The sequence below is a fragment of the Rhineura floridana genome, chromosome 2 (genome assembly GCF_030035675.1).
Source record: "Rhineura floridana isolate rRhiFlo1 chromosome 2, rRhiFlo1.hap2, whole genome shotgun sequence".
Taxonomy (NCBI): domain Eukaryota; kingdom Metazoa; phylum Chordata; class Lepidosauria; order Squamata; family Rhineuridae; genus Rhineura; species Rhineura floridana.
Window position 1 is genome coordinate 1,065,879 of NC_084481.1, and position 18,182 is coordinate 1,084,060.

The following is an 18,182-nucleotide window of genomic DNA, read 5'->3' on the forward strand; positions in this document are numbered from 1 at the left end:
CAATAACTGAAAAACAATATAATTAAAAATATAAAGGTTTGTGTGTAAATGAGTCAGAATAGTTGTAGGCTAGAAATGCATTTTTTTATCTGTTGGCAAACTTGATAAATGTGGATGATCAGAATTATAAATTTTAAAAATCACATTTAAAAGCGAGTTTGCACTCTTTCTTCCCCTTCTAACTTCCTTGTAAGATAAAATTGCCATAGACAGATTTTATTTTACATGATTGAAGCAAGGTATTACAACTCTGCAAAATGTAGGGCGTCCACCGATTAATGTTTATAACTGTAATAAGTAATTGACAGGGCAATCCTATGCACATATATTCAGATGTAAGTGCCACAGTGTTCAGTGGGGCTTATTCCCAGGAGAGTGTGCATAGGATTGTAACCAGATTTACTTGGGGGGGGGGGTCCACAGTGTTTTGTTTTGTTTATCCCTAACATTAATGTCACCTTGTAATAAACTTTTCTTTACCAGATTTTGCCAGCCTTGTGTGTTCTCATATACCATACAGATATAAATGTAAGTAAATGCTGAAAATCTACTTTTTTCATTCTAACTGTTCCTTTTAGTATTTGAGAATTTTCCTATTTACACATGGTCTGCGTTGTGTCATAAAAATAGTTTCTTTGCCTAGAGGAGCATTCTCAAACTCGGTGCTCTTCAGATGTTTTGGACTACAACTTCCATCATTCCCAGCCACTGTGGCCAGTGACCAGGGATGATGGGAGTAGTAATCTAAAACATTTGGAAGAACCAGGTTGGGTGAGGCTGGCCTGGAAGAAACACCGTGAGTTGGTTTTCTATAAAAATAGAAGCTAGCTACCATGTTTAATCACTCGCATATAATATTATACATTTGTTATTGTTTAATTTGACTGCAATCCTATACACACTTACTGGAGAGAAATTCCTGTTGAGCACCCTGGGTCTGTCTTCCTGAGGATATTGAATTTTTTTCAAAAAATCATTCTTGCAAGTTCAACCCAATTTCATCTCATGTGATGATACACACTTACCAGAGAGAAATTCCTGTTGAGTACCCTGGGTTAGTCTTCCAAATACAAATGTATAGGATTGTACTCTTAAAAGTTTAATGTTACAGAAAAATACCTTGTTTTAAGCCTTGTTTAATCACAATACATATTTCAACTGAAATAAATGGAGTCTTCTTTCTCCCAATTTGGCTGGTAGCTTGGATCCATTTTTCTATAACTTTTGTTCATTTTAGCAATTTTTAATACCTTGATCACCTGCTCATTAATAATCAGAATTGCTACTGATCCTTAATACAGTCTTAGCTGCTGATAAAAGATTTAACAAAAGCAATGATCAGGCCCCTTGATAATTCTCTTCCAGAGAACTAAATAATGTAGCCAGAGGATCACCTCTTAAGCTTACATTAGTAATTTGAGAGATAACACCCAATATTTGAGGTCAGTAAGCTTGAATGTGGTCACATCTCCATCAGAGATGGAAAAATGTCTGCATAGCATTTCTAGTATTTAAATGTTAACTTTTAAAAAACCTGCTGCAGTTAAATTAAAATGTTCCACCAGTTTATATAGCATTTACCATAATGACAAACATAATGCGAGAATTTCAATTAAAACCTATACTTTAGCAAACATCTTATTCTCAATTGAGATTTCTAATTTCCCCCCATAAACAGTTCTTTTTTACAATTTCAGTACCAAAGATTTTCCTCTCCTACTTATACTACAAACTGCAAAATTGATGTTATTCTTCAATATATTTGGAGACCTAGTTCTTGTAAGACAAAATATCTTGCCTGAGGATATTGAAATTTAAAAAAAAATCATTCTTGCAAGTTCCACCCGATTTCATCTCATATGATGATATTAACGATTGGAGAGATGAGAACTTCGGACATACCATAACACGTTCCTTTTATGTAGGGAGAAGGGGATCCTTGCATGGGTTGTCTCCACCCATTTGCTTTGCTGGCAGGAGGTTGAAGCATGAGAGGTGTCACCTGAGTGTCCAAGCAAAGAAGAAAGATCAATAGGGAGAGGAAATATTTGGCTAGATCAGCCCCTATAGCCGGGGCCGGTAGGACAGGGTGGCAGGGATTAGCCCCAGGTGGTAACCTGGCGTGGGCCCCTGGCTAGAGGCTTCACTGCTTCCTCTTCTTTGCTGTTTCCCCTTTCTCTCTCTCCTTTTTTTTTTTTTATTGCAGCGGCATACTGGGTGGGCCGGATCCCCTCCACCCTACATAAAAGGAACTTATCATGGTAAGTCCAACATTCTCTTTTCCTGTAGGGAGGTGGGGATCCTAGTGTGGGATATACCTCAGCAGTCCCCATAATGGGTGGATCTGCTGCAGTCTGAAGTTGTCATGATTCTACCACCTGCTGAGACACACAGCCTGCGGAAGGGAGCTTCGGCATACGCATATGCGTTAAGACAGTAATGCCTCACAAAGGTGGAGGCTGAAGACCAGGTTGTTGGTTCTGAAGCTGCAGAGGCTGTAGTGCTCCTAGTGGAATGGGCTGTGATGCCCTGGCACACCTCCTGGTGTGCCCTTGTAGCACCTGGAGATGCAGGCCTTGTTTCAGTGAATTAATGTGGTGGAGGAGACCCTGTGGCCCATGTATCTGGGAAGGAATGACACAAAGCGGGTATCGGACTGTCTGAACTGTGCACTTTAGGTATGCCATCACTGCCCTGTGCATATCCAGTGTGTGCCATTCCTTTTCCTTATAGCTTCTAGGTCTGGGGCAGACCTGGGGCAGAAGGATGGCAGGACCGCCTCTTGTGCCCTGTGAAACATGGAGTGGACCTTTGGCATGACTGAAAGAACTGACCATGTTTAGCCTTGAGAAGAGAAGACTGAGGGGAGATAGGATAGCCCTCTTCAAGTACATGAAAGGTTGCCACACAGAGGAGAGCTGCGATCTCTTCTCGATCGTCCCAGAGTGCAGGACACGGAATAATGGGCTCAAGTTGCAGGAAGCCAGATTCCGACTGAACATGAAGAAGAACTTCCTAACCGTTAGAGCAGTACAACAATGGAGCCAATTCCCTAGGGAGGTGGAGGGCTGTCCAACACTGGAGGCCTTCAGGAGGCAGCTGGACAGCCACCTGTCTGTGATGCTTTAACTTGGATTCCTGCTTTGAGCAGCGGGTTGGACTTGATGGCCTTATGGTCCCCTTTCAGCTCTACTATTCTATGATTCTATGAATTTAGTCTAAACATCTAAACATAGGTTGACAGAATTCTGGATTAATCACAGCTCCTTGCAAGCCAAAAAGATGGCTGTCTCTGACACCCTCCTGGTGGACATGATGGCCACCAGAAACAGTGTCTTCCAGCTCATGAATTTTATGAGTGAGAACTGGAATGGGTCGAAGGGAGGCCTCACTAGGGCCTTGAGAACGTTGTGCAGGTCCCAGGTCTTGTACCAATGGACTGTGGGGAGCCTGAGCAGGTCTGCTCCCTCAAGGAGATGTTTGATCAGGGGTAAGAGCCTAGAGGCTGGGTTAAGACTAAGAGCTGCTACTTGCCATCTTAGGTTGCTTGGGCACAGGCCCTGGTCAAGGCCCTCCTGTAAGAAGGCTAGAATCTCCAGAGACCTCCCCAACAGTGGATCAACCTGCTTTCTCAGTGCCTACTTGACAAAGGCCCACCAGGTGGACTAGTAAATGTCCAGGGTAGACTACCGACACAAAACTAGGTTGGTGGTGGTGACCTTAATGTTGAACCCCATGTCCCTCAAGTATTGCCTGTCAATAACGAGGCATGTAGTTTATGCAGGCTGATTCGGGACGGAAGGCTTCACCCTGGTTCAGCAGGTCCTTCTGAAGAGTGAGAGGCCATGGATCTGCTGCTGACAGGACCACAAGGTCAGCGAACCAGGCCCTTCGGGGCCAGTAGGGGGCTATGACTATGACATCCCTGCCTGCTGACCTGACTTTCCTGATCAGCATCAGAATTGGGTGCGGGAGGGAAGGCATAGAGCAGGACCTGAGGCCATTCTGCCAACAGAACATTTCCATCACCCCCTGAAGTGGAAGAAGAGGCTCACCTTTTTGTTTGCTGGGTTCATGAACAAGTCTACCTCTGGCATTCCGAACCTGTCTGCAATTTGACTGAACACCTCCTGGGCCAGGCTCCATTCTGCTTGATAAACCTGATGATGGCTGAGCTAGTCCACCTGGGTGTTGGATGTGTCCGAGACATGCTGTGCTGACAGGGATTCTAGATGTTCCTCTGCCCATTCCAGCATGAGGCTTACCTCCAGCATGAGAGAGTAAGATTTGCTCCCCCCTCCCCCCATTGATATGAGCCTTGGCCACTGTATTGTCAATATGCACCAGGGCATGCTTGTGCCTGATCAGGTCCAGGAACTAAATGAGGGCCCACTTTACTGTCCGAATTATAGCAAGTTTATTGGGCTCTCGGCCTCTTCCCTGCACCTGTGTCCGCATGTGTGTTTCCCAGCCTGAGAAGCTCGCATCTGTGGTGACTTGAATGTGAGGCTGCACCTGGAAGAAGATGCCCCTGCTCAGGGCTTGGGAGAGCCACCAGCTGAAGGATTGCCTCACCTCTGGGATCAGTGGAACCCTGATGTGGTAGTATTCTGCTAACTCCCTTTGGTATGGTAGGAGCACCTATTGTAGTGGCCTGGCATGGAGCCATACCCACATCCTATCACCACTATCATGGCTCCCTGCAACTGTGTCAAAAGAAGGGTGTCTGCCCTTGGGGATGCCAGAGTCAGCTTTACTGCTGTGTTAATATTGGTGATACATTCGTATGGGAGATTTGCCATTCCGGTCCAAGTGTTGATAACTGCCCCCAGGTGCACCATCCACTCCACTGGGCTGAGCTGATTGTTCTCCATGTTCACCATGAAGCCGCGTCCCGAAGATATGTGAGGGTTGTTGCCACACCTCATGCTGCCTCTGAAGGAGAGCCTGACCATATCAGGATGTCGTCAAGATATGGAAATACTTGGACTGCCTGCCTTCTTAGATTTGCTACTACTGCTACCAGAATGTTTGCAAAACTCTTGGGGCTGAGGTTAAGCCACATGGGAGGGCCCTGTATTGGTGGTGTCTGCTCTGGTACGCAAAACGTAGGTATTTGCCATAGAGCAGGTGGATCAGTATGTGTAAATATGCTTCTGTCAGGTCCAAGGAGGCCATGAAGTCCCCTGTCCTGAGGCCCTCCAGAATAGTTTTCATTTCCTTAGATATTGATTTACCCGCTTCAAATAAAATACGGCCCTCCAATCTCTTGACTTCTTGGGAATGATCAGAACAGAATAGCAGTCTGAGAAGTTGGCTCTGATGTCTAGTGAGTGGTTCATGGCCTGTAGCATCACATGATGCTTAAAAGGCTTGTGGGATCTGGGAGAAGAGACAAATCTGTGACATGGTGGTTGTTGGAATTCCAGTAGGTACTCTTCCCTTATGATGTTCAGGATCCATCAGTCTGTCATAATAAACTCCCATTGCCTTGTGAAGTATTGGAGTTTTACCCCCACTGGGAAGGGGAACTGGTTATGCCTGCTGCTGATGTAGCTGTCCCCTTTGGCGTTACCTGAGTGGTTGTCCTTGGGGAGTGGCTTGGCTCCGCTGCCGTTCTCTTGGGGCGAAGGACTGTCCCCCTCCAGGGGAATCTGTCACCTCTGCCCTCCCTGGCACTGGCAAATCCTCAAAACCAACTGGGGGTATTCTTGCCAGGACATCCTTTAGCCCTTCTCGAAAGAGCTTGCCCCCTTGAACTGGTCACTTGCTAGATTGGTTTTGGCTTTCACATGTCTGATCCAGTGCTTCAGCCAAAGTTGCCTGCACAGTGCTTCATCTGCAGCTATAGCCCTGGTTGAGAACTGTAGTGTATCTGCCACGTAGGCTAAGGCCTATGCTAGTTTGCATAACTCCTGAAGCAGATGGGTGGCTTCAGGTGGGACGTCCTGCATCAGGGCATGAGCCCAGAGGAAATGTGATCTTGCCATGAAAGAGGCCACTAGAAATGCCCTGCTAGCTAGCACTGAGGCTTTACAGGGCCTGCGTAGCAGGTCTTCTGCCTTTCTGCCCTCAAGATTTTTAGGGAAGGCCTCGTGCACCACTATGGACCTGTGTGCAAGACAGGCCACTGCGACATACATGAGCGGAACCCTCAGAAACTCCAAATCTGCCTTGTCAAAGGGGTATAGGTGCTTCATTAGTGAGCATGAGGCCTGGGTGACTCCTGGGGTCTGCCACTCATTCAGAATGGTGGCTTTGAAGTCCTCAAGGAATGGTAAGGCCCTCTTGAAGGGTTTGTGCTTAGGAGAAACTATAGACGCCCCCTTAGGAGATTTGGGTTGTTGTTGCTCTACCTCCTGCTGGGAAGGCATGGACAGCTCCACTGTATTGCAGGCCTTCCTGATGAGGGGCATAATATATGGGGAGGAGAAGAGCCATCGCATCCTCTTCCTCCTCCCCATTAGCAGACAATTCCCCTTCTTATCAGATAGGTGGAGTAAGTGAGTGCTCATGATGCTCTCGTCTTTCTTGCTATAAAAGGCAGCCCCCTCTTGGCCCTCCTGGACACTCCGGGATGGCCAGAAAGGAGTCTGTCTCTCCATAGAAGCTGCCCCATGTCCCTCTCTTTCTCTGGAAGGGGAGGCAAGGCATTGCATTTTCTCTCTCCCATGTCCCCTGCATTTCCTCTGCTGGCCCCAGCTGTTCCAGTAATTGCCCCCAGTAGGTGATGAGGAGGGGAAGAGGAGGAGGGCATTTTGCACCTCTGCTTCCTCCCAAGATGGCAAGACTGGCCATTTACCACCATAGCCATGTGGGCCTGATCAGGTTCAGAAGAGGGGCCTGTGGCTTAGGGCTTTCCTGTCACTGGTGCCTGCTGTTCAGCTGACCGTGTTGATGGGTAGGCCCTGGCTGAGAACCAGGCCTACCCACCAGATGAAATGGCCCTTCACATTGGACATTGGGGGGAAGGAGGGCCAGTCTGGTCTGCCCCCTCCCACCTCCCTACTTACCAGCATGCCCTCTGTGGTTGCTGTGGTGCCACTTGTCTTGGCTAGGTACCCTGAAGCCTCCATAGCCATGGAGTCCGTAGCAGATGCGGCTGGCCTCCCACTGGTGACCCAGGGCCTTGTTGGAGGAAGGAGGAGGAAGGATCCCATGGTGCTGCCAAGCCATGAAAGACAACCTGCTGCACAGCCAGCAGGAAGTGAATCTGAGAGAGGTTGTCTAGCCTATTCAGGTGACCCCTCTCAAAATCCAACTTCCTGCCATTGGAGCGAGTGGGTGAAGACAACCCACCCTAGGATCCCCTGCTCCCTGCAAGAAAATGGAGATACATTGTTAACCACTGGAGAGAACTCCAAGATTGCCATCTAGTTTAAATTTTACTGGCATGAATGGGAAAACCTAAACTTAAACATCTATTTATCTCCCATGTTTCTAGCAATTAGAGGGGTTAAACTTCCATTCTGAGTCTCTGATTTTTTTCCAGCCATGGAATGACTTCCAAAGCTGCTGTTACTAATGCTTATTTTAACATATTTCATTCCTTCTGTTGAATTTTCAAATTATATTTATTTTCAACATTGATACTCCACTTTTCTGACAAATATTCAAGGTAACTTACAATTTTATTTATGAAATTACAGTAATACCTCAGTTAACAAATCCTCCAGGAATTTAGCTCCTTGTAACAAAGTCTTTAACTCTTGCCTACTGGATTGTGGTTGTCGCAGGCAGCTCTTTCACTCGTGTCTGGAATGGCACTCTTGCCAGGTGGCACTGGTGCTTCTGCAGTGAGCAGGGCTTTAGGTGCCCTGGAAGCACTGTTTACTGCGGATGTGTCTGCTTGAGTGTAGGGGAGGGTGGCAGAGAGAGAGAGAACAAGCGCAGGGTGGTGGTGGTGGCGGCTGCCCCTTGCCTGCCTGCTTGAGTGTATGGAGAGGAGAACTGTGCTCAAAGCTTTAGATTGTTGTAGCGAGATGCTACCTGATTAAAAAGAAAAGGCAGGGCAGGCATCTCTGGATGCATTTTGGAAGAAGCCTTCAAGTGGTCTTTATGGAAGTCTTGTCTGACCTGGTTGTTTCATTTCAGACATGTGTATTGTTAGTTTTGAATAAATATGTTGAACTATTCTTTTTTGTGGTGTAGTAACCTATCCCTATTTTTTCCATATTATTCCTACCTCTGGTAGCAAAGTTTCTGTTAAAGAAGTGATGTCCAGGAACGCAAGTACTGCATTAACTGGGGTATTACTGTACATAAATCATACAGTGCCTTGCAAAAAGTAATCAGACCCTGGACCAATGTTCTCATATTACTGAATTACAAATGGTACATTGTAATTTCGTTCTGTATGATATTTTATTTTGAGACCCTGAAACTCAAAATCAATTATTGTATGGTGACATCGGATTTATGTTGGGAAATATCTGTAAGAAACATAAAAAACTGAAACATGTTGCTTGCTTAAGTATTCAACCCCCGTGCTGTGGAAGCTCCCAGTGCACAGATGAAAGAAATTGCCCTATTGAGGACAGCATTACCTTTCCACTGGCCTCCACCTGTGAACCATTAAAGTTGCTGTCACATTGTCAGGATAAAACCCCCACTGTTGAAGGATCGTTGGTCAGGCTGTGGATCTCAAGGAAAATGAAGACCAAAGAGCATTCTGCAGAAGTGAGAGGTAACGTAATCCAAATGCATAGATTAGGGAAAGGGTACAAACTAAAATCCAAGTGTTTGGATATCCCAGTGAGCACAGCTGGATCAATAATCAGGAAGTGGAAGCTGCATCACACCACCCAGGAACTGTCAAGAAAAGGCCGTCCCTCAAAACGTGGTGCTCGAACAAGAAGGAGCCTTGGGAGAGAAGCCAAGGAGAGGCCAACAATCACTTTGAAGGAGCTACAGAGTTCAGTGGCTGGGAGTGGAGTAATGGTGCACCAGTCAACCATATCAAGAACTCTGCATAACACTGGCCTGTATGGGGGGGTGGCAAGAAAGAAGCCGTTACTCAAAAAGTACCATCTGAAAGCATGTCTGGAGTTTGCCAGAAAGCATGAGAGTGCCCCAGGTGCAACGTGGGAAAAGGTTTTGTCAGATGAGACCAAGATACAGCTTTCTGGCCAAAACTCAAAGCGCTATGTGTGGTGCAAATCTAACACTGTCCGTGCATCAAGACGTACCATCCCTACAGTGAAGTGTGGTAGTGGCAGCATCATGCTGTGGGAATGCTTCTCATCAGCAGGGACTGGGCATCTTATTAAAATTGAAGGAAGAATGGATGGAGCAAAATACAGGGAAATACTGCAAGAGAACCTGCTTCAGTCCACGAAAAAACTGAAGCTTGAGAGGAAATCCACTTTTCAGCAGGACAGTGATCCCAAGCACAAGGCCAAAGCAACACTGGAGTGGCTCAAGAAAAAAAAAGTGAATGTCCTACAGTGGCCTAGTCAATGTCCTGATCTCAATCCCATTGAGAATCTGTGGCACTCTAAAAACTGCAGTCCACAAGGACGTCCAACCAACCTGGATAACCTGGAGCAAATCTGCCAAGAAGAATGGGCTAAAATCCCTCTGACACTGTGTGCAAAGCTGGTACATACCTACCCTAAAAGACTTAAAGCTGTTCCTGCAGCGAAAGGTGGCTTCACCAAATTTTCATGTGTGTGGGTTGAATATTTATGCAAGCAACATATTTAAGTTTCTTATGTTTCTTACAAACATTTCCCAACATGAAAGTGTTTCAGAATAACATACCATACAGAATGAAATTACAATGTACCGTTTGTGATTCAGTAATATGAGAGCATTGGTCAGGGGTCTGAGTACTTTTGCAAGGCACTGTATATACGAATAGTACATGACAATTACACATATATAAGGAAATAGGAGTGTGGGTGCATGTAGCCAATAAGAGGGCATTAATGCTTGTTTTAACAAGATGTAAATTACCACTTATTGCCATCTGTAATAAATGTAGGTTTCTGTGTAGGCTGTCCAAGCAATGATTGAGTAGGCCCCAGTGATGGGCTTTTGTTGATAACCATGAGTTTGAAGGTGGTTCATGCTGTCAGGTCTTCATTTACTAATGAACCGAAGGAGGAAACTGTCTTACAAGTGCTATAGGAGCAATGGTTTGGCCACCGGGCGTGCTTGAAGCAGCCATTGAAGAGGTCACACCACTGGAATATAGTTAATTCAATTAATGTAATTTCAGTTAATCTAGATGCCTACATCAGCTGTGAATGACGTATCACTGCGCAACTCCAATCATAGAGAACCAGGTTCATATTTACACAGCACCATATATGGTTGCCTGAAACAGCCTAAGGTCCAGTAAACTCTAAATATTAGTGTCAGCTGGATTAGATGTGTAGAAGGAGGCAGGAAGGAAGAATCCCATGGTGCTGCCAAGCCATGAAAAACAACATGTAAGGTCCAGCATGGAAGAACAGATGGAAGAAAGTGGTGCCTTTTATCTTGTCTCAGGCATTCTGGTTCCAATTTCCACTTACCTATAAGAGGCTGTTTTTAATTTGATTTATATAAAAATGAAGTGGACTAGGTATATGCTAAATAAGGGGTGGGGAACCTCAAGCGCTGGGGAAAAGTGCAGCCCTCCAAACCTCTCTTTCTGTCCCTTGGGACTCTGCCCGTGCCACACCCACCTCCTAAGTCGCATCCCCTCTCTCTAGGCCAAGTCCCTCACCAGCCTTGCTTCACATTGTCCTTGTTTTTGACTGGTTGGCATGTGTCCTTGAACCTCTTGATGGTGATGCTTGAATAGTGGATAAAGAGGGGTGTAAAAACTAGCTGTAAAAAGGTAAAATTTACATTAATTGCTCTGAGCAATTTTTCCTGTAGCCTTGCCCACCATTGGCATGTGTTCTCCAGACGGTTACCCAGAAGGGAATAATATGTCCCTTGGTCTGAAAAAGGTTCCTCATCCTGTGCTAGATTATTAGATTGTCCAGGATGGGGTATCAGAAATGCTCCAGGCAACACCTAAAACTGACATTGAGCGTGTGCCATAAGTGTGGATACTGCTGAGTGGATTTGTAATATGAGACAGGGAAGATAGTCAGAAGTTGTCAGTCAGCACTGATTAGTTGGTAATGTGTAAACATTTGGCAATTTGTCCAGCACTTACAAAGAAATATCTGGCTGATAATTTTCAAGTCAAGGGTTGTACCCAAGAGTAAGTTTAGCATGGACCAAGGTGTTGAAATGGAAATGTCAACACATTGTGTGCCAAGCCTCTCTGGCCGCTTTCTTGGTTCGGAACTATGCAGCTGTCATATGCAGAGATGTGGATCCAAGAGCTATCCATCAGAGAGAGAGAGATTCCATGGCCACCCATGACGGTGCCATGGAAGAATAAGATGATGAGTTCTGTATACAAAGTTCTGGAGAATTTAAATTGTCCCTTTTTGTACTTCCAGTTCCAGTCTGCAGTGAGAGAATCATGGCAGTGACAAGTGCCACAAGGAACTATTGGAAAGTCTGATGATATGCATATAGTCAGTCAGTAGAAAAACAATAATATATATTGGGTGGGGTGAGGAGAGGAAGAACAGTAATTTTGGTTTGTTTGATTGTTTGTTTGATTGATTGATTGATTGATTGATTGATTGATTGATTGACTGAACAAATGAATGAATGAACAAACATCTCACCCTTCCGCCCAAAGGAGCCTAGGGCAGCAATCACAAACAAAACAATTTAACAAGAAGAAATTAAATTAATTAAATTAAAAATATTCTAAAATACAAATGAAATACTCTAAAACACAGTGTTCTCTTTCATCATAAGGGAAGACCAGTTATTGAGATTTGACATAATTTGTGAGATAATGTATTTTTACCATTATGTAGACTTTTTTGTTACTTTAACCCCTGAATATATTATAGAAGGGAGGCACCATTTGAATTGCCAATTGGAGAAAAGAGACTAAGGGGCATTTTTTCCCAGTGGCATTGACACTGATTTTACTAATTAATTGTACAATTTGATAATTACTCAAAGTTTTGAATAAGTAGTATCAGAACTAGAATGGAGGTTTCAGGCAAAGTAAGGCATAATCTGGATAATCTTTGGGTGCCACTTCTCCATATCTAAGTCCAATTCCCTGTATATTGTGCGTGTTAGATGAACATAGATGAGGGGCAGTCCTGCCTGGTTTCCTGCTGAAGTAGCAGAGGCTGAGAAGATACACCATTTGTTAAGACTTATGTGTGAGGAAATGTTTCCCCCCCTGAAAGTGATACAGGAGCCCATAAGCTCCTGACGTGGCATGAGAAATCACCAATGAACTTCATAGCTTTTTTTAATAGAATCATAGAATGGTAGAGTTGGAAGGGGCCTAATCCAATCCCCTGCTCAGTGCAGGAATCCAAATTAAAGCATCCCGTTTATTTTAATCCAAATGTTTTCGATGGGGCTACCAAGTTCATTCTGCTGTATTTCTGTGCAGTGATACATACTCTTAACATACAGCGTGACTTCGCTTCCCTTTCTATTCTGTCGGGGTTTTTTGAACAAGTTATATCCTTCAATTGCTATATTCTAGTCATGGGAGTCATCCCACCAAGTGTCAGTGACACCTATCAAGTCGTAATTACTCCTTGTCATGTTTTATAAAGACAGCTTGGTTTGGATCTTTAAGCCTAGTACCACACACCAGACCCAATTAGCAAAGATGACTATCAAGATTTTAACAGCCACGTTGATTAAGGAGAGAGGTCTTTAGCTGGAACGCTGGGCAGAATCTTTGCCTCTATTAACACCTTTTTAATGTTAGAAAAATATTTAGGTTTGGATCCAAAGGGAAAGCTTGCTTCCACTTTCACATTAAAGCTTTTTGCCTCCTCATTCTAGGGGCAGCACCCCATGCAGCAAGAAGTTCTGCTGCTAGATGGCTGAACCCTCTTCATGTGCATGGGGGGCACAAAGGTTTCTGGATTCAATCCATTATATTTGATCTTTGGAACAAAAAATAATACTAAAGGCAATTAGCTTATTTCAGAGATTCAGTGCTGCAACAAAACAGAAAGAGGAATCATATAATCAAATTAAAATTTAAAATTAATTTATGGGAAGCAAAGAAAAGTAGATTCATGGTTTTTTCCTGATGCATTAAGTGTGTCTTTAGGACTAATTTTGATAACCTTAGTAACTCAAAGGTAGGTTCTGCTTATTCAGAATAACCTTTCTTGCACAATCTCATGCTATTTCTGCAGTGCTGGTTAGATTGCTGCCTCCTGTTGCACTGTTGTTTTGCATTGATTTTATCTGCATATCTATTTCATCCAGAGCTTCTAAATTAGAAATGCATCTTGTGGTCACTTGTTTGGACAACTGCACTGCCCCTAGGGTTGGTGCCATAGTTTCATTTTGGTGCTAAAAGGAAGTTAAAGTGTTGATGAAATAAGAGCTTGCTGGTTAAAGAATTTAAGGAGTTTGAACTATGAATGTCAGAAAAAGCAAAAGTTACTGAACAAGTTTTGTTAAAAACAGTAGAAGAAAAAGAGAAAGAAAGGAAATCTATCTTCCATCATGTAATTAAAGAAAGAGGCGAAGAGGTTTTTGATAGAATAGTGGAATTATCAAACTCAGTTAAGAACTTAGAATCAAGGGGGGAAATCAGAATTCAGAGGCATCAACAGCTTTGAAATCAGAAATGAAAAGGCAGCCTACTCTAAAACAAAAGCTTACTATTGAACAGCATGAACATAAAAATGGTTTAGTAAAATTGAAATCTAAGACAGAATTACTGGATTTTGAGGCACAAAAATGCCATATAAAATTAAGAGAAGTTCAATAAGGTTTGAAGGGTTAGGATTGGCTTCTTGGAAGAACAACTGAAGAATTTTCTAGATTTAGAACAAAGTTGTGAAAGAGGCATAGAAGCAGCATATTGTGTCAATCATATGCAATACAAACAAAGTTACCTCAACACATACATACTACATTCTTAACTCTAAGAATCAAAGAAGCTATTCAAAGGAAAATTTGGACAGGGTCCCTTCTAAAAATTGGACATAAGGAAGTTCAGGTGCTTTCAGATTTGCACCTTTTGGTTAAATGTATGGATGGAAAGAAACAGAGTGGGTAGTGGTGTACAATATCGATGATGCTAAGCAACTCCTCAAAATTGTCGTGAGCCCTGCAGAAAGGGGATGGAGCGGCAAGAAAGAGGGGGAGGAGGATTTTGAATGGGATGATGGTTCCAATGTCGGGCCGACAGGTGTGCTGGATTCTGAAACCTCTCACACCATGGACACTGACAGCTCCGCCTCTATGGCTCCGGTTACCCGCCAGGAGGCTCAGTCCGGTCAGGCAGTTGGCTCTCCACCCAATGTTCATCAGCTTCCAATGCCCGCTTCGCTGCCACCCCAGTGCAGTCCCCTCCTTCTGATGGGAAGGATCCAGCTGAAGCAGAGCAGCCGCCCTCGCCTCGTACATGAAGGTGGTTGCACCAGCAAATTCAACACCCCCATGACCTCTCTAAAGAGGATTGTTCGTGTGTGCGTGCGTTCTCAACAGTGACACTCGGTTCATGCAAGTAGGGTGCCCGCCCATCCTTACTTAAGCCTAATAAGGGGGCATGACTAGCTGCTGTGACAACGTCTTAGCATAGTATAGTCACATCTAGTTCCTCCTAATAAAGAGGCTGAATTCTGTGCACATTGTAAGCTGATTCATGAAGCGCTCTGAACTGAAACTTGCTATTAAACCTACTAAAGAAAAGCACACACCTTTGTTCATGTCTGACTTCACTGGGTTTGGGCAGAACAGTGTGTTGCAACTCCTACCTCCAGTACCTGACAACCCCATGAATGAGGTGGAAGCAAGCAGCGGGATAGAGGAGGGCTATCAGAGCACCTTGGAAACCGTGATAGCGGAGCTCCAGAAACTCCACGCCGAGACCCAAGCTCTTCGGAATGAGACCCAGCCTCTTCGAGTGGAGAATCAGAACCTGCAACTCTGACTGATCCAGCTTGAGAACAATGTGACAGCCATACAGCAGGGGGCTGCGCCAGCCCAGCCGGTGCCTGTGCCTCGTATCAAGATGCCCGTCAGACTCCTTCAATACAGCAGAAAGTTTGCGACCTTCATCATGCAGTGTGAGCTATACATCAGAGTGCAGCAATTGGACTTTCCCAATGACTTGTTGAAAGTGTCCTTCGTGATCAGTCTACTGGAAGGGGAGGTGGCCCAGTGGTCTATCCCTCTGCTGCTTTGGAACAACCTTGTGTTGGGACAGTATGATAATTTTATTGCTGCCATGGCAGTAAACTTTCGAGACCATCAGCGGAAGGCCATAGTAGCTCGCCAGCTGGGAAACCTGTGTCAGGGCAAGAACTCACTTGGGACTTCTACCAACACTTTTCAAATTTTTGTGCAGGAAGTGGATTGGAATGAGTCAACTCAGATGTACCAATACCACAAGGGCCTAAATGATGAGATACTAGACAAATTGGCACAAACTCCAGCTCCCACTCCTTATCAGAGCTCATCCAGCTGTGCCTGCAGATGACAACTGACTTGAAGGTCGTTGCCTGGAGCTGTGGGCTTCCTCAGCTCGACTGCTACCACCCATACCCCTCCCCCCCACGCACTTCTCTCCCAGTGTGGGAACCTCTGCTCAGTCGGGGGAGGAACCCATGCAGATTGGAGGGGCTTGGCCACACCTGATGGAGGAGGAGAAAGAGAAGCATCGCCGAGAGGGGCTGTGCCTATACTGTGGATGGGGGGGGGTTGTCTTGCAAAGCCCTGCCCCTCCAAATCAGAGAAAGCCCTGGTGCAGGAAATCTACAAATCCCAGCTCTCATAGAGGTCCATGAGCTGGGATCGATTATAAGCCAAAGATTTCATGATGTTCCTGCCCCGCCAAAGCTGGCTTTACACCTGCTGATCTGCCTGGGTCTACCTGCGGGACAGAACATCCAAGTACATGCTATGGCGGATTTGGGGGCATCCAGCAACTTTATGGACTTAATCAGTTAAAATTGATAGATATGTGGAGGCATTTTCATCCATTAGACAAATACTATGCCTTTTTTCCTTCCACCACATCATACTTTTTCAAAAATAGACTTTTTTTTACTTCCACTTATCTGACAAAACAGATTTATGCTGATCATGGTCCAGTATGTTTAGAGTAAAGAGTATGATAAAATTTATCAAGGTAATAGACATTGCCCATTGGACATTGGCGATTACTATATCCAAATGTTGTCCAGGAAACATCACAAAAACTACGAGTTTTTGTCTTAATACTTTCTCTATGGGAAACTGCTAAAGCTGTTATTATACTTAATACAAAAAGCATTATATTTAAGAAAAGAAAGAGAAAAAGCTAGGAATAGTTTACAAGAAAAAATCAAACAGGATCATAAAAGGACATGTTCAAAAGTTACATATAAAAAACTTCAGGCTTTAAGAAAATTAGATTTGTTTAATTGTACTCAGGTTGAAAAAAAGCTTAGATATATGAAACAAAGTTTCTATGAAAAGGGAATAAAGCTGATAAACTCTTTCTGAAGAAAAAAGACTAAAATGGTATTACAGCTTGAAGTTAAGGAAAAATCTCTGTTAAATCCAAGGATGTAGCAAATGAATTCAAGAAATAAGAAAAATTATACTGATCAGAAAGAACTTCCAAAGAATACATTAGATCAAGGTGATGCTAATTATTTTAATTATGATATTAATTATGTTTTAGGGAGCAATCCAAGTCATATATATGCCGGGCCAAGGGAAGTGGATACCAGCTGGATCCCAGCTCAGCCAGGCTACTCTGGCAGAAGCTCCCCGACTCTTGGTACAGCCACTGGGCAGCTGGCCCAACCTAGCTCAGCAAGGAATCCGCTGGAGAAGCCTAGCCTGGCGTAGGAAACCCAGTGGAAGCCAGTGCAAGGCCCCAAAAAGAGGCATTCCAGGGGCATATTGGGGGGAGAGGTTGAGGGGGGGGATTATGCTATATCCATCCCGTGGCCCTCAGTCCCAGCAGCCAGCATGCTGGGAAAAGGGGTGATGGAAGGAAACATGTATTTATTTGCTTTCGCTGTATCCAGCTTGTGCAGCCGGCATCCTTCCCTCCCAGAGGCCTCTGAACAGCAGCTGGATGTGCCAGCCTCTTCTGCCAGCTCCAGCTCTGCCAGCACTGCTCCCACTGGCCTCCGACAGGATGGATTGCTCGGCTCAGCGTTTTAGTCTGTTGCTATTTTAATTGTTCTAAAAATGTCTAAAAAAACTTGCTGCCCTGGGATCCTACTGGGAGAAAGGGTGGGATATAAATCAAATCATAAAGTAATTAATTAATTAATTAATTTACACTGGGCTGAGGGGAGTTGGATGCAGCAGATCTCCAGCTGAGGCGGCTGGGTCCTGGCTCAGCCAGGCTATGCCAGCGTCAGTCTCTCAACCCAGTTCAGCCGGCCTGGTCCAGCCCGGTTCAGCTGGCTCAGCCAAGCCAATGTGAGCCCTGAAAAAGGGGGGTTCTAGGGTCATATCAGAGGAGGGGCCAAGGTGAGAGGACTTAGGCCATATCCAACTCATATTTGGAGCACTCCTGCAGGTAAAAATTCAGGCAAAAGTTATGCTGGGGAAAGGTCAGTCTAAGAAAATAAAAGCAATTGGAGAGGCTCACTCCACAGTAGGGGAATTCAGGAGAGCAGGCTTTTACTTTCTGGTCCCTGCACACAGCTCCCATCTTAGCACCTGTTCTGCCAACCCGGAGGCTCCTGAATGGCAGTTGGATGTGGCAGAACTTCACACCAGCTTCTCTTGTGCTGGCCCCACAATGTTAACTTCCCCTGTGTTGGATTGCTCTGTCTGGCAAGAGGTTATAAAGGATTTAAATGAATGGGCACATTTAACAATATCATGGATGGGAAAGATGGCTACTTTAAGATGGCAATTTTGCCAAATATTTTTTTTGCTGTTATATATTCCATTGCAAGTACCCTTGAATTACTGGTAAAATGGCAAAAATCTGGTAAAATGGCAGGATCTTGAATGATATTACTTTACAACCAATTTGAAAAATGTGTTACAGTACCAGAAACAATTTGACAGAGATGTGATCAGACAAACAAATGTTTTGCATTTGGTATCAATAATAAAAATAAACTGAGTCTAGGAATATCCATACACATTGGTACATTATTTAT

At 44.4% G+C, this 18,182-nt stretch overlaps 1 protein-coding gene across 1 annotated transcript in view; it reads left to right on the plus strand.

Moving 5' to 3' along the window:
• Positions 1-18,182, plus strand: part of KPNA3 (karyopherin subunit alpha 3) — an 85,398-nt gene that overhangs the window by 48,805 nt on the left and 18,411 nt on the right. The window contains exon 10 of the mRNA XM_061607552.1: positions 484-528. Within this exon, the coding sequence (XP_061463536.1) occupies positions 484-528 (45 nt within the window). The remainder of the gene's footprint in view (positions 1-483; positions 529-18,182) is intronic.